Source organism: Tachypleus tridentatus, chromosome 12 (assembly GCF_004210375.1).
Source record: "Tachypleus tridentatus isolate NWPU-2018 chromosome 12, ASM421037v1, whole genome shotgun sequence".
Classification (NCBI taxonomy): Eukaryota; Metazoa; Arthropoda; class Merostomata; order Xiphosura; family Limulidae; genus Tachypleus; species Tachypleus tridentatus.
The window spans coordinates 50,185,929-50,206,462 of NC_134836.1; the positions used below are offsets into that span (position 1 = coordinate 50,185,929).

General features: G+C 33.8%; 1 protein-coding gene across 4 annotated transcripts in view; it reads left to right on the forward strand.

Annotated features, from left to right (window-relative positions):
* The first annotated feature begins 10,108 nt into the window (after positions 1–10,108).
* Positions 10,109–20,534, forward strand: part of l(3)76BDm (trafficking protein particle complex subunit 8 homolog l(3)76BDm) — a 69,983-nt gene continuing 59,557 nt past the window's right edge. For 3 of the 4 annotated variants that reach the window (XM_076469386.1, XM_076469387.1, XM_076469389.1), the window contains exons 1-2: positions 10,110–10,272; positions 16,587–16,847. In XM_076469386.1, coding sequence (XP_076325501.1) covers positions 16,691–16,847 — 157 coding nt within the window. In that variant the 5' untranslated portion in view covers positions 10,110–10,272; positions 16,587–16,690. Of the gene's footprint in view, positions 10,273–16,586; positions 16,848–20,534 lie in introns of all 4 variants that reach the window. The other variant, XM_076469388.1, reaches the window with a different exon arrangement.

A 20,534-nucleotide genomic window follows, 5' to 3' on the forward strand; every position in this document is an offset into this window, starting at 1 on the left:
AATTGGCACATTATCACATGTTTACAACAGTGACGTAAACGTAGCATAAACTAGAATCAATATACAACACATTTATTAACAAATGCTAAAGATAATGTCATTAGAACCTTAGTCAAGTATAAAAACAAACTCAATAATTGAAATAAAAGAAAGGAGTAAAACAACATAAACTCGAGATTGGCCCAGCATCGCCAAGTGGGTTAAGGCGTTCGACTCGTAATCTGAGGGTTGCTGGTGCGAGTCCCGGTCGCACCAAACATGTTAGCCCTTTCACCCGTGGGGGCGTTGTAATGTGACGGTCAATCTCAATATTCGTTGGTTTGTTTGTTTGTTTGGAAATTTCGCACAAAGCTACTCGAGGGCTATCTGTCTAGCCGTCCCTAATTTAGCAGTGTAAGACTAGAGGGAAGGCAGCTAGTCATCACCACCCACCGCCAACTCTTGGGCTACTCTTTACCAACGAATAGTGGGATTGACCGTCACATTATACACCCCCACGGCTGGGAGGGCGAGCATGTTTAGCGCGACGCGGGCGCGAACCCGCGACCCTCGGATTACGAGTCGCACGCCTTACGCGCTAGGCCATGCCGGGCCATATTCGTTGGTAAAAACAGTTGGCGGTGGGTAGTGATGACTAGCTGCCTTTCCTCTAGTCTTACACTGCTAAATTAGGGATGGCAAAATTCAAAACAAATCAAACAAACCTAAATATTGCGTTAAAGAATTAACAAACCCGTTACGCATATTTTCGAAAACAGCACAGCATATCAGAATTAAAAACTTTAAAATATTCTGTAACGAGAACAACATTAATAGCCGAGAAAAGAAGCGTTATTTATCCATGTAGAAAACCTAGTTTAAATCAAAACGGTGGTGTTATATCTTTTCTAAATTGGAACAAAGTGCTCGCTCAACTTACTAATACAGTAGTACCTCGGTTCTCGAACTTAATCCGTTCCAGAAGGCTGTTTGAAAACCCAATTAATTTTTCCAATAAGAAATACTGAAAATTAAATTAATCCGTTACCTACCTCCAAAAATTACGCATTATGAAGCATTTTAAGTAAAAATATTGTTTATTTATATTTTTATAATAATACATGCATAAAGTCAACTACAAAAACTATAAAACACAATAAAAAAAACAATAAATGAAAATTTAACTGCACTTTACCTGTGCTGAGGAGAACTGATGGCGTAAGTGAAAGGTGGCGAGGAACGTCGAGAGTAGGAGGGTTATTATTGTTTGGAAGGGGAGTCACCTTCCATGAAAACGTCAGGTAACTCTCCTGGGTTTTTTTCTCTTTTCTGTTTCTTTGCACCGCTACAACCTACTTGAGACTCACTGGACCTATTTCTCACTAAAAACTTGTCTAATGAGGTTTGTTTCTGTCTGGTACCCTCCCCATGTCTCACCACATTATGTATGCCACTTCTAAGTTTTTCAAACCACCCCCTACAAGCCATAAAGGCATCACTTGTATCAGCATTCGTTCCAGGGGTGTTTTTTCAGGAGGTCAACATGCAACTGCTTTGCTTTCTCACAAATGATGGTCTCAGAAATGCTATCACTAGCTAACTGTTTTTCGTTTACCCAAATCAACAACAGTTTGTCTACCTCCTTCCATTATTTGTGATCTTTGTTTCGTAAGCACTGTCACTCCTTTTGCAACATCAGTTCCTTTGATGACCTCTTTATTTTTCAGTATGGTGCAGACTGTAGACTTCGCCATACCAAACTGTGTAGCAAGGTCAGACACGTGAACACCACTCTCATACTTTGCTATGAGATCTTTTTTCATCTCTATTGTGGCTTTAACAACTTTTCTTTTTGGTTTGCTGCTTTCATTATCCTTCTTTGACCCCATGGTGGCTTATTTAATCAAAATATTTAGAAAAGCAACAACAAAATAAAAAACGAAAACCTTCACAGCAGATTTTAGCGGGGGTGTGGACTGAGCGACAGGTGCGGGTAAAATATTTTGGGCAAGCTTGGCGTGGGCCGAAAATGGTCGAAGGGTCATTCGGGTTATTTTGGGGGCTCGGGCCACGACAGCTTGGTTCGGGAACCGAGTTTATGTTAGACAACCGAGATATTTTTTCTCAAACAATGTGTTAGAAAACCGAGGTACCACTGTATTTGATACAATAGAGAATAGATGACAATTTACGTTATGACAACTACACCAGTGGTCAAAAGTTAAAAAATTATCTATTTAAGAAGCTGTGCCCCTGGACTTTTATTTAATACTTTTTTTCTTAATGAATGAAGTAGGTACAGTATTACAAATAAGGTTTACATAAATTGGATAGAGTAAGTTTCGCTAAAATAACGTAAAAACAATAAAAGTAAAATAAGTGTACTGATATTTATTAACAAGGATTAGGCAAACAGAAACATTAGGTGTTTGATATGAAGTTGATTTAAAGTCGATAAGAAATGAAGTCTTCTGAAACAAAAGTCATCGAGTGATATAACGTTTGTGAAAGTAATTATCATTTAAAATAAAGGGAATATAAAACACAAGACATAAAGTTGGCTATAACTAAGTTGATAAACGAATGAGTTAAAGGTAAAGCTACCAACTATATCTGGATGTGTGCGTTTTCTTTAAAAAAAACATGAAAAAACCACATGGGGCTATCTGATTGACCGTAACATTATAATGTCTCCACGTCCGAAAGGGCAAACACGTTTGGTGCCACAGGGATTCAAATCCGCGCCTTTCAGATTACGAATTGAGCGTTCTAACCATCCGGCCATGCTGGTTTCAGTTGTTTGTAACCATTGTTATACGTGTTCATTTGGTACATTGTCACGCTGCGTTCGATTTAGAATTAGAATAAATTCACGGATTTACTGTTCAGTTAGTGATATCTGAAGAAGGGGATTGCCCGTAACGTTATATCGACAATAATATATATACTTAAAAATATATCTGCAGTTAATTTCTTGGTGGTTTTATCTTTACCATTTTCTTTTGTCTCTTTTTTAACAACTACTACGCGTAATTTTCTACATGGTTGTAAAGAAGTCTACACGATAACATTGGTTAACACAAATCAAACAAAGAATGAAATGGGCATAGAAAAACATTAGCAAAAATCAAAAGGACTCATATATTAAAAACACTAATATAAGCTAGGTTTACATGAAAGTTTTTACTGAAATTAAGTAGAAACAATGTAGCATTTGCTCAGAGAGTAGACATAGTTACATCTGCTAAAACAAAAAGCATTCTGGGTAACGTTAATTCATAGCCAAATGAATACTAACACGAACTACACAGGCCCGACATGGTCAGATGGGTTAAGGCGTTCGGCTCATAATATGAGGGTCGCGGAATCGAATCCAAAACATACTCGCCCTTTCAGTCGTGGGGACGTTATAATGTGATAGTCAATTCCACTCCCCGTTGGTAAAAGAGTAGCCCAAGAGTTCGTGGTGGGTAGTGACGACTAGCTGCCTTTCCTCTTGTCGTACATTGCTAAAGTAGGGACGGCTAGCGCAGATAACCCTCGAGTAGCTTTGCGCGAAATTCACAAACAAACAAACACGAACTACAATGAAGTGAACACAGAGTAAGATTTATAACAGTAAAGTGGTCATGGAGTAGCGTTCGCTGCTGTTAAGGACACAGTATTTTTTTTCCTCAACGAAGAAGATTTAGAATACTACATTTTAAAATAAAACATACACAGATTACAGTTAGTTAAACTAAACATAGCCAAGAGAAACGTTCAATAAAATAAATAAGAATGCGAAAGAAGTGTTCATTTTCATAAAGTAGAGTTGCACGATGTAAACACGACAATGTTAGTGAAACTAATAGGAGCACAACATAGAATTAATTGAAACGAATAAAACGGTTAATGTTTGCTACAATAGCGTCCAAAGGTCAAAGTTTGCTACAACACTGTGTACACTCAGTAACCTTCGCTGCCAAGATTCATTTGTCCTGAATTTTGCACGTAGTTGCTCTAGTAGCAATAGACTAAACTAGAAGGAAAGCAGCTTGTCAACACAACCAACTGCCAACTATTTCGCTACTCTTTTACTTATAAAGAGTGGGTTTGATCGAAACACTATAATGTACCCACGGTCGAAAGAGCAAGCTTGTTCTTTGACAACGGTAGTTTGAAAGTTGAGTTTCTCAATTACCAGGCCATGACGGCTCGCTTTAAATAAAACAAAAATTTCACACTGTGACTTTCGCTATAAGGTAATTTAAAAATAACATTAACAAAAACGAAGGGTGTGAATGCAGATTAGAATTTATTAAAATGAATGTTAAGACGAAGAATAATTATTAGTATTAACCAAAAACAGAATAAAATTATTTTTATGTATTCATTCTTTAACCAATTAAAAATTTCCTATTCGTGTGTATGGTTAATGTCTTAAAAACTTAGCAATAAAACGTATTTAACCAAATATATACACTGTTTTATAAAGTGTCAAAGACAATCTGAGTTGATACATACATATTCATGTACTGTTGTAACTTGTACTCTCACTGGCGAGTTATTCTAAATTATCTAGTGTAAAAATTGAACTTTAAGTTCAAGAACAATTTAGTTTATTTCTGACTTTTTAGCGTTTCTTCACGATTAAACGTTTGTACACTTTTGAAACTTATTGTTTTGTCTGCATTTTAAATTTCGCACAAAGCTACTCGAGGGCTATCTATGCTAGCCGCCCCTAATTTAGCAGTGTAAGACTAGAGGGAAGGCAGTTAGTCATCACCACCCGCTGCCAACTCTTGGGCTACTCTTTTACAAACAAATAATGAGATTGACCGTCATATTATAACGCCCCAACGGCTGAAAGGGCGAGCATGTTTGGTGCGACCGGGATTCGAATCCGCGACGCTCAGATTACGAGTCGAATCGCTTGACCCACCTTACACTGCTAAATTAGGGACGGCTAGCGCAGAAAGCCCTCGAGTAGTTTTGCGCAAAATTCAAAAATAAACAAACAATTATCGTTACTTACCTTCTTATAACTTCTGAATACGACAGAGCGTCGTATTTATATTTCTATTCTTGTTTTCTGTTAGGTGTGATGTTAAAATCATAGTGGCATAGCCAGGTCTTCCACTCAGGAGGGGCAGAAAATATTAAGGGGTAATAAATCAAATGAAATTGATCTAAAGTTGTAATAAAATGATTATTAAAACAAATTTAATAGTGTTTATAGAAGTGTTATTTATTCTATGTATGTTTGTTTGTAATTAAGCACAAAGCTATCTGTGACCTGTCCATCACAGGTATCGAAACCAGTTTTCTAGCGATGTAAGCATAGCAAACATACTGCTATGCCACTGGAGGGCTTCTCGTTTTATTAAATGATACAAAACTAGTATATTGTAGATATAAATCTGAAAAATAATATGTGATAAGTATGGATAATTGTTTTCTGTGTGAAGTCATCTGTCTTCTAGGTAACTAAAGCATTTTTACTAGCACTTTTATTAACATGCCCGGCATGGCTAGGTGGTTAAGGCACTCGACTCGTAATTCGCGGGTTCGAAACCCCATCATATGAAACATGCTCGCCCTTTCAGTCGTAGGGGCGTTATAATGTGACGGTCAATCCTACTATTCGTGGCTAAAAGAATAGCCCAAGAGTTGGCGGTGGGTGGTAATGACTATCTGCCTTCCCTCTAGTCTTACACTACTAAATTAGGGACGGCTAGAACAGATAGCTTTCGTGTAGCTTTGGGCGAAATTCAAACCAAACCATTGGACTATAAAATCTGTCTCATATCTCCATTTTGAAATATTGAACAGGAAATAAATTTTATGATGGAGAACAAAGTGAAAGAAATAGTACCGCACAACAATTTTTTTGAAAAGTTTTGCTTCCTGAAAAATTTTTGCTGATTGCGACAGGTACCTGGTGGGTATGAACAAATATAGTTTTGGTTTTGCTTCATCACGTAAGAACTCTGAGAAATAGACAGTTAACTGTTTACCGGCAATAACGTATTTAATTGCGTTTATGTTTCTAATACGCTATTAAGTTTAACATAATTAAAAGTGTTTTGCTCCTTATTTTCGTTTGTATTTAATGTCCAGTGCATCACGTTGTAGTGTCCAACAGTAGTCAGCAAGCATTGACTGATTCCAGTTACCCTGATATCGTTTTTCCATTCTAGCAATGTCCTGGTGAAACTGAAGATTTCGATGAAACGGTACGTGATGGGCAACTTTGGATGTGATTTTCGTGATCAGCAGCCAAAAATCTATAAGGAACACCCAACAGTGTTCAAGAAGCAAAAACTTTGTTGTGCAGTATAATCAATGTTTTTGCTCATCAGAAGAACGGTGAAGACTTATTGCTTATTTGAATTTTATTTGGCCTTATGTTATGTGCGTTAGAAAAGTAAAAACACTAGCTGCAATGAAAAATTTATGATTACGCTTTTTGATTCTTAAAAGCAAATGAATATAAGTTGTTACTTTTTCGGAGCAATCAAGGTACTGAAAATATGATTACGTTTTTTTTTTTTTTTAAATTCTTAATAACAAAGATATTATATTACTTTTTCGGAGGGGTCAGGGTAATCTGTTCTGCGGGCCTGTATTGATACATATATTTCTCTTTTTTAAGGCAAAATTATTAAATTGTATTCATATATTCATATGCGTCCTTAATTTGGTGGATTAAAAGCAAGACCCACCTTCAGATATCCTGGTGCTCTCATGTTAAACGTTAATGCATCCATTTTACAAGAGTAAACATTATAGCTAACATGACTCAGTATACACTTTTAAGATAACTTTACTATTTACTCTGTGTCCATTTTGTTATCGGCGATTCACTTTATTTAAATTAAATGTTACTTTTCACTATTTTATTTTAACGAACATTATTTTTCTTTATTCTTTATATTAACAAATATTATCTTTGTATTTAGTAGAGTTTTTCGTATTTTCTTTAGACAATGGTATTTTGCACTTTCCCAAATAGTTTTTCCCAAGTATTAACTTTTAATTAACAAAATTCCGTAAACTGCTGTTTTAGAGTTATCATTTCCTTGAAAAATTGGTTTGGTTTTTGTTATGCACAAACCTGTACAAAGGGTACCTTTATTCGTTACCTTAGCTGTCAAAATGTGATCTTTAGCATTACAAACCCTCAGATTTATCAGTGAGCTACCTGGGAGTTTTAAAACTAAAGGTGATGATTTTTTTTCTAAATTTATTGTGATATTTCTTCTTAAGATGCCTTTTGGTCACACACCATTAGTAAGTGCATGCTTTAAAGCTTGGCAGAAGTTATTATCTGATTTGCCCCATCTTGGGCTCATGGTATTTTATGTTTCCTACTTAGCGTATTTCTTCTGATGAAGCATTAGCATATTTTAACTTGAAATAGTCGCATGCCTTCAGAAACTCCTTGTATTAGCATGATGACTGTGCTTGGCACAATATGTTTTGGCTTTTGATCTCACAATTTAGAACCCCCCTTTCAATCATTTTGTGTACGGGTCCGATGTCATAGTAATTTGTACTAGTTCTCGAATCTCTGTTTGAGTAAGAAAAGTTCATACCCTGGAGGGTCAGATTTTCTATGACCTCTTCCTCCTCCCCGTACTTATGTTCTTGACGGATTGGTATTTATAATTGTAGAACTGAATATTATTTTGATCCTTTTCAGGGCAATGTCCATGTATTGTGGCTCATATATACTGATTATTTTATTCTATCAACAGAATGTCAAGTTTGTTGGTGGAATTTTTTAAATTTAATACATGTATATAAATATGTATATATATTTTTATTATTTATTATTATTATTATTATTATTTTTATTATTTAATATATATATTTTTTATTTATTTTTATATTTAAAGTATAAGTTAACTGGGGAGAGATATTTAGGACTACCTTCATCATGTATGAGGTACCTGTCTAGTTTGCATAGTAATTCGTTTTTTATCCAATTCTTATTAAAGTACATTATTGTACTATGTAGGAATCTATCTGGTATGGTTGGTATGTTCGAGTATTTGTTAATGAACTGAGATGATATAGTTCTTGGAACTCTGTATGCAATTGTGAGGAGTGTGTTTTGGATTGTTTGTAGTTTGGTTTTAATTATTTTATTGCTTACAGTTATCCATGCTGGAGCTGCATAATCGGTTACTGGTCTAATATATGTTTTATAGATTTTTAGTATGTTATCTGTAGATGCTCCACTGTTTTTACCAGTTAGACTCCTAGCATAGTTAGTTCTTCGCCAGACTTTATTTTTAATTTCGTTCACATGATTGATCCAAGTTAGTTTTGAATCATAGGTCAGACCTAAAAATTTTGCCGATGGGGCAATCTGGAGTAGTGTGCCATTCATATATAATTCTGGCTGTTGTTTTTTTGTGTTTTGTCAAGTTCGTAAAGGCTACGAACTAGTTCTCAAGTTTTTTAATTTGATTTGAATTTCGGGCAAAGCTAGGCTACTCGAGGGCTATTTGTGCTAGCCGTTCCTAATTTAGCAGTGTAAGATTAGAGGGAAGGCAGCTAGTCGTCACCACTCACCGCCAACTCTTGGGCTACTATTTTACCAACGAATAGTGGGATTGACCGTAACATTATAACGTCCCCACAGCTGAAAGAGAGAGAATTTTTGGTGTAACGGGAATTCGAACCCACGAACCTCGGATTATGAGTCGAGTGTCTTAACCACCGGGCCCCTAACCATTGTGAGTAAGAAGATATAAAGAATGTATTTAATGAGTCATTTTCATTATTGGATTTATTTTTAGTTATGATACATGTAAGTAGCTTTCTTTGATCAAACTTTAATATAAACTGTCTTTTAGTTCTTATCATCAACAAAAACAGCGAATTTGAGGTAGTATTCATATTTATGTAACTTTATTACAATCTATTAGCTGTTATCTAATTACAAAATAATAATAATAAGAGTAATTTCTTCACGAATGCTGTCCAACTGAAGTGACTAGGTTAACAATTGCGAACTTACCAAACGACACTTCCCACTGTTTTGCATAACCTCACGCTTTACTTTGCACCACCAACACCAAAAATGCTGACATCAATCAGCAAGGAGTAATTTCAAAACATATTCCATAGTAATGTGCCCGGCATGGCCAAGCGCGTTAGGCGTGCGACTCGTAATCCGAGGGTCGCGGGTTCGCATCCCAGTCGTACTAAACATGATCGCCCTTTCAGCCGTGGGTGCGTTATAATGTGATGGTCAATCCCACTATTCGTTGGTAAAAGAGTAGTTGGCGGTGGGTGGTGATGACTAGCTGCCTTCCCTCTAGTCTTACACTGCAGAATTAGGGACGGCTAAGGTTTCTCCTCCTGGTTGGGGGTTGTGCGGTAGGCTAACAATCTACTCACTTAAGAATTTTTTTTGTTTGTTTGGGAATTTCGCACAAAGCTACTCGAGGGCTATCTGTGCTAGCCGTCCCTAATTTAGCAGTGTAAGACTAGAGGGAAGGCAGCTAGTCATCACCACCCACCGCCAACTCTTGGGCTACTCTTTACCAACGAATAGTGGGATTGACCGTCACATTATACACCCCCACGGCTGGGAGGGCGAGCATGTTTAGCACGACGCGGGCGCGAACTCGCGACCCTCGGATTGCGAGTCGCACGCCTTACGCGCGCCATGCCGGGCCCTCACTTAAGAAACCAGCCTGTTAATGAATCCGCAAGCGATTGCGGCCCTATGTTCCTTCATGGAATCGAGAGGCATAATAATAATAAAAAAAATAATTCCATAGTTAGTGAAATGATCAATATCTTTATAAGCCTTGTGCCCGTGGTTTTGACCCAATTAGAAGGTGTCTTTGCGATCTGTGGGAGAATATAATATGTTAGAAACTTCAAAATAAAATATGGATAACAATGCATAATGTTGACAATAAATAATACTTGTCTCCTCTTAATTCTTTTTCTTTAGGGCAACGGTGAAATTACGAACTTGTAACCCTAAATCAAGGGTTCAATTCCCAGCAATGAACACAACAGGTTACCTTGTTAGGATTTGTTATAAAAAAACAAATAAACCAACTCTTTCCTTTTTTTTTTCACACTTATGGGTACACCCATACAAGCAGAATGCCCTCTACACACGATTTCTTAATAGTCACTAGAGTGCGTTATATAGTAATTTCTATGTTACCATCTCGTTAATAACTTTTAGCTTAAAATTAGAATTTTCAATAAAGTTGCAATGTGTGGTAATATAGCCTAAATTAAGTTAGTTGCTATAAGTTTCCTGTACACCAAAACGTAAGTAGGCACATTAAAAGATATAGGGTTTTGTGATATATCAATGATTACATTGGTATTACGTAGCTCAAAACTCCTGGGTAATTTGTTCGTATTCGTAAAACTAATGCAGTATAGTAGTTATATACCATAGGCCTAACAGCAGCACGAATTCCAGTTTGAGAAGTATAACATACACATTTTATCACAAGCGTTCAGGTTTTTCAGAATAGTTTTAAGTGATAAGTTAGGCCTAATAACATGACATACGGACGATAACTTGATAGATCATTTGGTTCTGTAGTTCAAGGCTGCCTGTACACACCTACTTATGGTTTTGAAGAGTAAAAATTAAACCTGTCCTTTATTGTTGAGGAAATCTTCATTTCCATTATTAAACTAAAGTTCTGTAAGCTGTCAGAATATGGTTAAAATGGGCAGGAAATAAATTATGGTAATGAAAAGGAAGCAGTTAAGTAAATATTAGTTTTATGTGGAAGGAGCTTTTGGAGTGTGGAAGAAAGTGTATTGGTAGTTTGGCATTATACATTTCTTTTATTCTTTGTCTTCTATAACTTAGGTATTTTCATGGAGCTGACAAGGCCCACACATGCACATACATTGATATCTTAAAATAACTAATTTTGACATAGAGAATAATAAGTTTTCTGATTTTGAGCATAATTCAATAGTATTAATGTAATTTCAAATATTGACAGTTTGCCAAACTCTGCTACTGCCAGTAACAACGTATTTCATATGTTAGACTGTTAAAAAAAAGTAAAATGTTTTAACTGGAGCCTGGCCTGTCTTTTTTTGCTAAATCTTAAGGTTATGTTCTCACTACTTTGAATCAATTATATTCAATGTATAGCACAAAGAAAGTAGAGGCTTTTATTCTGTCAGTTTCCTTTAATTGTATAATATTCATTGAGATCATCTCTACATGTTTTTATCTGATTTTATGCTGCCCTCACAAGATTCTTTCATTCCAAGAATTGTATGAGTAAACTTAGTGTGAACCTCTTCCAATACACCAGTAACTATTCTTGGATAAGGGAAATCAACATTTTAATCAGTATTCCAGGCTTATATAATGATTGATATAAAGATAATTAACTCCTGAATTTTGATCAATATGTTGATAGATAGACCTTAAAATTATATTAATTTTACTACAAGTCACAGGACACTGCTTTAATGACTTGAGTGACTAATTCATCATTATGTTATGCTTATATGCCGAGTCAAACTGGGCACTTATTGGAATTTATTAATAATGTAGTTGTTGGGCTAACCAATCAGTTATTCTAATGAGATACCTAAATGTGATTATTATATCAAGATATGTCTTAAAAAACTTGTGATGCTAATATAAGTTAGGTTTTGATAAACATGGTGAAAAAGGACAGATATTCCATTGTGTAGCTTTATGTGTAACATCCACACATGATGGGAATATTTTTATTACTTGGGTAGTTGGAATAATGAGAAGTAGTGGTAATCAGAAATTCTAAAATTGATTAATTGGTTATTTTTGCAGGTTGTAACACTAGTTTGGATCAACAAGCTTGAATTAATCAAACTTAATATATATCATAATGGCAGTTAGAAAGAAGTTAATGTCTTTCTCAGTCAATGTTATGATACCTATATGTATGTGTCTGTATAGATATACAGAAACACATTTAATTTATTCTGTGTGTACATGTTGTGTGTGTGTGTGTGTATATATATTTTAGTGAAATTAAATAACATCAAAATGGAGCCAAATAAGTAAACAAAACCATGAGGAAGGACTGCTTTAAACAACAAATCCCAACCTATGGTTAATTATAACCATAAATTTTTAGGCCATAAACAAAACAAAAAAGTTAAACAAAATACACTGCATATTTTTAAAAGATTGTAGGGTACAAGTTACAATGTGGGTTTATAAAATGTATCCTAAATTTTGGAGGTGACTGCGGAAGTAGGATCCACGTTGCAGTGGGGATACACTGTCTATCAATTTTAACCTTCAATTCACTGGCATCATGTAAGGAGATTAGAAATTTAGAAATTAGGAGAGCGAGATGTGGATGCCCAAGCCCACAACGCCCCATGTATTTAAACTTTACTACCTGCAGACAGTTATGGGAAGGTGACTGCTCTCTCAAGTTAAAATAAGAAAAAGATAAACATAAAAGATGAAAAATAAATAAATAAAATAAAAGATAAGGAAAATATATTTTATTTTATTTTTATTTTCAAATAAGGAAATATTTTTTTCATTTTGTATAGGGAATTTAATTCGAATAAAGTAATGACAAAAAAATAATCAGTATTAATATAATACTGTGTTATTAATTTGTATCTTAATCTTATGTGTAAAATCATATAAATTAGTAACAAATACAATTTACATGTTTAAACTTATTCACACTTTAATAGTGCATGGAAATTGATTATATGTACACAGTGCCTAGACCACTTCTATGTCTGCTGTGTCCCATTTGGAATGATAAACCCTGGTACTGGGTGAAAAACTTGTTTGGCACTGATTACAATATGGATGCCATAACATATTCTGCTTTGCTTTTACTTGTTGGTTCTTATTAACATCAAACCTAATCAACCATGTATAAAAGTCAGTATATATGACAAGACATTATGTCATGCTTGATTTCTTAAGAAAGGAGGAGTCACTAAGATAAAAATGCATTTATCGGCTTACCTTCTTTCACATTTCCCACCCTTTCTCCCCAGTGAAAATTGGTGCTTCTATTTTCTATCAAAATTCAAAGTGATAGTTCAGTAGAATTGAACAGATGATATCATACGTGTCAAGAGAGTTTGTTGCACTCACATTGGTGGAGGGTTGTTGCATGGCAGTTTGCATGAGATATGCATTGGAATTAGTCAATTCTAGTTGAGGGGAGATAAAATACTTGGTATCTTTAAAAAAATTGTGTATACAAGGCATCACTAAATGAGAGTAGTTGCTTATGTGATTGGACATTAGTACCAATTGGAAATACATTTTTAGTATAGGAAAATTATAACTTTCATTGCACTCTATAATATCCTGTACTTCAGCTTCTAGTATTCAAAAATGTTTTAGTCCTAGTCTTTCAGTCCTCTTCAGTTCAAACAGTTCTATTAGCATACTTAATTTGATTGTCCCACACAATGTAAGCTTCTTGATTATTTCATCCTCCATTGCAAGCAGCTGTAGATTCAAATCTGTTAAAGATAGGTAAAACTCAAACATTTTGCAATGGTTTAATCTCAGCTAAGTTACCCTAATATTTGGTGAAAGATTGAACATACACAAAACAATCCTTATAATTAGTCTTAACATTTGACTTTTTTTTTTCTTGACCCTCAGTAAACAAACCAGGTTCGTTATTCCCTGTTAACCTTTATACTTCTAGGGACATGAGTTATTTTGAAATATAAACAATTTACTTGTGTAAATTTACCTCAAACAAACTCAAATTACTTTTTGGCTCATATTTCAAACATTTCTCATCACCTCATAAATATATTCCTGAAAATCAATAACTTGTATTTAATCTTTTCCTGAACTTTATGTTTAATCAAAGTGGGTCATTTTTATAAATACAATGCCTTGGGTCAATGGTTGGATTTTAATTTTTTCTTATTTACATCGATGATATTGATATGGGACATTATAAGTAAAGTAGTACATGATTTTGGGTGACATTAAACTCTAGGGTATTTCTGACTGTTTTGAAGATAATGAGATACTACAGGATGAATTGATTTGTGGGACACATTTAACTTTTAATTACAACAAGAGCTAAGATATGTATTTAGGTGATTTGGATCTTGCTGGAGAAAAGGATCTTGGCATAGTGGTGGACAAGTCACTCAAACCATTGAGATAGTTTGCTGTTGCTAATAACAAAACTAGTAAAACTTGTGGTATATTTACTGACCTATCAGTTATGAGTCAAAAGAGGTAGTTATCTGTCTATACAAATCACCAGTTAAGCCTCAGTTAGAATATTGATTTTCCTACTTTAAAAAGGATGTCAAGTTGTTGAAAAGATTTCAGAGGAAGGCTATTGGGATAATTTTATAATTGGAATGGGTTACTTTTTTTGAAAAGGTTAAAATCTCTTAACTTATTTTCTCTTGAGGAAAGAAAGAAGGGTAAGGAGTGATCAGAAAGGAGCAATAAAACAAATACCATGGACTTCTCTGGGCTGCAGATATATTTTGAATACAAATGATTATGAGCACACAAGTTTAAGATTTGGAAAAGACAGCTGAGATTTCTTGGTTTCTAACAGGTTGATTAGCTGATGAAAGAGATTGTAATTGGCCATATGGAGACCAGCACTTAACAAGAGTGTAAAAAGGGAGTCAGTAATTCCCTAAAAATAAAGCACAGGTTTAAGTTTACATTTTACTCAAGGGTTGGTGTGCAGTGAAAGCCTTGACAGCCAAATATGATTCCATGCTGTTTGTATGTTATGTTGGTGCATATGAATGGGGTAGAAATTAACATCATTGCATAATGGCAGACTTTTGCTTTTAGATTTGAAACAGGAAGAATATTAGAAATATGGCAGCAAAGTGTAAAGTGACATAACTTATTAAGATTGTGACGTGATTCATTTTTACTTAAGTACATTTTTTTTATTGCAGTCAATGCATAGATATAAATTAAAATCAACTACTGAGACAGAAGTTAATAAATTTTATTAACATCTTGTTATAAATAATTTGTTTTTAATCATTGTTTTTATTTTCCACCTTTTATGTTTATTATTTTGCTTTTACACAAACTATTCATATGGTTATGTTGATTCAGTTTTTGTTTTTGAAAAGAACAGTACTGTTTATTACTTTAAATTTACAATAGTTTGATGTATTTCAGATGCTTCTTTATAGAGAGCAAACAGAAAATATGTGTTCAGTTTTAGAATGAAGAATAATGTTTGAGAACAAAGTTGTTAGGACTAGAATTGAGCTACAAGTAATTCTCTATTTAATTAATAATCAGGCTTTTTAATTTCTTTACTTGCAACTAACTTATTACTCTCACATGAGACTGAGATAGTTGGAAAAATCAAAAGTATTAAAAATAAGTAATATTAATTTCAATTAGTTGATTATTATTGTAATTTGTGACTAACCAGTTAAGCTGTATAGCCTTGAAATAATTTAATGAGAAACCTTGAAGGCAGTATTTTGATTATTTGGATACTTACATAAATCAAAACAGTAATTGGAAACAGAGAGTTTGATTAGTTGATAATTTTGCATGACTTTAATCAATTTAGTTATAATTGTGATTATTTTCAAGCTTATTTGGGGGGAATTCCATAACTAGCTGGTGGTCTGTTTGGTAATTTTATGAGAAAAATCATAAACTGTAAGATGGTAGCAAGTTCGGCCCGTTATGGATCCTAAATCTGTTAGTTTCATCTGATCCCAGTGTTATAAATACTGAAAGGCTGTTATTTGTTACCTTATATCTACTAAAACACAGTAAATAAAACCAGTTGTTCCCACATTAACAGAGGCTTATTTAAAAGTCTCATCTTTACAAACTTTGAAAACTAATATTCTTAATTTGTAAGTGTCATCAGCAATGATAGTTAATAAACCATTGGTTGATAAAATACATTACTGCACCCAAAAAAATCAGAAAAGTCCTAGAAGTGAGCTGTGGTTCATATATATATTGCATGGCCAAAAGTATGTGGACACCCAACTGTCATACCCTATGTGCTTGTTGAACATCTCATTCCGAAACCATGGGCATTAATATGGAGTTGGTCCACCTTTTGCTGTTATAACAGCCTCTACTCTTCTGGGAAGGCTTTTCACTTGAGTTTGGAACATGCCCTCTACATTCCTACACTCAATTATACAACCGTCGTCAAACATGTGATCAGCTATTGGTCAATTACCTCTTTCTTTCTTTGTGAACTGGATGATGACCGAAGAAGGTGGAAACATTGTTCGCTCCTCTACATAGAGCTTTCTCTATCCATACCAGCCGTTTTTATGTATATATTTTTCTTTACAAGTGGTTTTTTTCTTCATCTTGGAAAAAAAAATTTAAGTTTTGAGTGTGGTTTATATTCTCTTGTTATTTTTCACATACTTGCTTATTTAAAAACTTGAATGAGTTCTACATTTCTTAGGCATTGTTTTTTTTTTTTAGACATTGTATAATGATGTCATAATATTTAAATTGTGACTGTAATAATCACTTTTTCTTGACATACTGTTGTACATTCAAATATATGTTAATTTATCATGTTCATTTTAGCTACACCAAGCATATTTTTATACCATTATTTTTCTTCTAGGATAACAGAATTCTTCAAGTAAACTTAGTTCTACATATAGTAAACCAAAGATTTAAAAATGTCACCAAAGTAGTTGTAATGAAGTGAACTCAGTGTTCTACAAGATGTCATCATTTAAGCATACTGCACAAGAACTTATTCAGTATGTGTTTGCCCCAAAGATTGCAGTGGTCAGTAGTTCAGGAGCTGAAGCCATCTGTCAGAAGAACAACTTGACATTTGTACAGTTAGTACGTCCATTTTGTACCTTGAAAAATGAAGGTCAGTGTTGAAGTTTCCATAAACTATGTAAACAAAAACTGGTTTGTATATAATGTATAACTGAAGATGGAAAACTTCAGTGTGGTTTAACGTGGTGTGTAGAATTGTGTGTAGTTCTTGTAAGAGGTTGTGATATTACACTGAAGTAGTTTGTTAGGGTGTTGCTCTGTATTTTAATTCATGCTTCAGTTGACTGTTTTCTGTCAATGTCAGCACAACTTTTGGTACTTACAGACTAACACAGCCATATCTGAGATATGCTACTTGACTTGTAATTATCTTGCTATGAATGGTTATGTGATTCTAACAATTTATTTCAGGAGGTACTGCTAGTTTTTATTATTAATAGTAGTCATGTATTAGGATTGACAGTTGTAGTTAATGAGTGAAAAAAGTTCAATACTGAGTAAAAAAGATAGACACTGATTGTTCATGCAAAACATGCTAATTAGTTTTTCTTTTTCTGAAATTTAATTTGAAATTGTAATTCAAAAAATATCATCTGCCAGTTGAAGTTAATTAAGACTTGCTCCTCTTTAGTCCGTTACAATCTGAAACGTATGGCTAATACTTGATTACAAATTGTTTTTTTTTTCATATTTATGCTTGAATTTTTCTGTAACATTCAGAACATTTCAGATATGGTTGTCTGAATTGTACTGTCATGTTTATAATTTAATGAAATGTACTTAAGAGTTTCAGTTAGGTACTAGTAGTACAATGATTAAAATGTCATTCTGTGGTTCTTCTTTTGACCAGGTTGTTGGTATTAGTTTTAAGGCCTGATGATACCCTTAGCATGATTTACAGAAAATTAAGAAGACATTACTTGAGTTCATTCATTGATGAATTGCATGGAGATGTACATGTAGTCATACCACAAGATGAGTTTGAAATTTTCATTATATAACAAACAAGCTACTTCTCTTGAAGAACTGAAACAAAGAGAAACTTTAAGATGTATTGGTACAGTTGATGTAACATCTTAAGAATTGCTCTCTAACTTAACAATAATACAAATTTGGTAATGTCTAGTTGAAATATATAAATTTACAATGGTCAGATATTGTGTAGTGAAAAAATAAATGGATGAATTTTAATAAGCCCATCAACTCTTTAAGAAATCAACATATTAACCATCCCTTTGTCAAGTCAAGATGCATGCATACCAGAGTGTACTCACAGGGATAATGTGTATAACAACAAGTGTTACACACAGTGCCTAGCAATGTACAAGCACATGGCTAACATGCTTATTCAGGAACATGCAATCTAGATAAAACATACTGCATCATATTGCTTGAATCATTAGAAAAACATTAAAAATGTAACTCATTTTCAGTAAAAGAAAAAAATGTTGATTCTAAGTTATTTATGAATTTTTAACCTATAAAATGCTGCTGCTGTACAATTTCATTACTGACTAGTCTACTCATTAACCTGTTTTTCTATTTAAAATATGCATTTATTTTCTAAAATAGAAGTAAGGCCTTGTTCTAATAATTGAAAATAAAATAGATTTAACTCTTTTGAAACATATTTTGAATGCACTTGTCTCTCTTTGAAATGTGTTCAGCTCATTCATAATATTTCATTGTACTGCCTGTATTTGGTTTACTCAATATTTATATTTTTTACATATTGTCTTGTTACTGCGAGAAGTCAGTTGTAACTTATCTTCTGCAAGAAGTAAATCCATTCCCAGTATTCATACTCCACTGGTATCACTTTATAATTCTTTGTGCTGCAACTTAATTATACGAGTACTTTGTCTGTTCACTAGTTTTTTTTTAAATTCGGTGAGTGTTCTACACAAAAATCAACTGTTTTGTAACATTTGTGTCATCAACAAATAAGAATATCCTGTTACTGAAATAACTTTCTAAGTCAGTGTTGTAATAACAGAGTCAGGCTTCTGAAGGACTCATTTATTTTGTCTAATGAAAAAAATAGTTATTAGCTTTCTTTTCCACTTTGAAACATAATTCTAACCAGCTATTGATGCTTACATCAAGTCCATAAGAACATAAACTTTCAAGAGTTTTCATAGCTTTTCCAAAATTATTTAAAGAAAGGTGTTCTCCACCTTGTAACAAATTTAAGTGTAAAAATAAACTTGAGATGAACTTTCTGTATGTTGCATTGCTTTTATAAGTAAATTATCCTTTTTATATGCCATACCTCTTTGAATTTGCATTAGAAAAAATATTTCATTGTGATTTTTTTCAAAGAAAGAGTTCAGGATCTTTGTAGATCTTAATTACTGATTTTTACATCTTTCTACATAACTTTTATGTTCCTTTGACATCAGGTTATGTTGATATATACTCATTTTTCATTTTTAATCAACTGACCTTTGACCTGATTTTTCCATGAAGGTATTACACTTGAACTTATTTCCAATTCAGGGAAAAGCTTGTCAGCAGGAGTTGGTTAGGACTTTGGGATTTTGTTTTGTTTCTGGCTGTTCTCTTCCAGATCTTGTGTGTAATGTTTCTCAATACTAATTACATCTGCTCATAAGTTTTGAGATGTTTAATTTTGATAAATGAATGGTGGATATTTACAACTTGTTTATTTACTCCTCATTCAGGATTATTCTAGCACTCAACTTTTATGGGTCTTCTCAGTGTTTTGTTCTTCTATGGTTCGGTGGACTCGAGTTTTTGGGGCTTATCAGATTTTTCAGTTCAATTTTATACAAATCAACTTCTTCCAATTGTAACTCTTGCAGCTTTTGTTTGATATTGGAAGTTTTGAACCTTTTCCATAATAAGGAAATGTGAGCTTTATATTTCATGTTCCCTGGGGTTTTTTCTCTCATATTTTTGTGGTGCCAAAGAAAACAGGAGATTGGAGACTGGAATTTGAATTTTCACATCTTATTTGTTACCTATATATTTCTACTTTTCAGGTGGAATCCACGAGAATCTCATGATTGTTTGGTAGTTTGTTCCTTAAGGTTATTGAATGGTGACAGAGAAGTCAAGAGGTGCTGATTTCTCATCATCAGTTTAGTTTGCTTGTTTTTCACATTTTGGAGTTTTTCAATTTCACAGTTGTAGTCGTACAATTAACTGGTCCTCTGTACACAAGGTTCGATTGTTATCCTTAGATTGGTGATTCTCATTCGGTCTTACCCCACTTTGAATTATTCTTTTAGATTGCTTCTTCTTTGAGGTGGATTCAGAGGAACCTAGAATGTTTTTAAGATTTCTTCCTCAATAATGGCTTTACAGTTGGTTGTTATGAAATCCTTTCTTGATGGAGCAGTTTTCACTTCTGAGGTAGCTCCAAAGTTGTCATGTTCTTGTAGACAGTCCTACCAGGAAATATAAAAATCTTGTTGGTTTGTCTTTAAAAGTTGATGCCTGTGAAATTCAATTACTTGTCATCCAGAAACTTGTCAACAGCATGCCTCATTTTTTATCAAATAGTCCTTTCATGAATTAGGCTTATCTGCTTGTATCTGACTTTCAACTATTTTAAGTTGTTGTATAAGTCTTCCTCCATCAGCCTCACTTTTTCAGATTCTTTTTTTAAAGCTTTTTGATTGCTTCTCAAGAGTATCTAGACATTTATTTCAATGGGATTTAAGTTTGATCTTAAGTTGCCAAGCTATATCTTTAAACCTTATGGATACAAGAAAGTCAAAATACATGTCATGATTTTTCCAAGGTTACATTC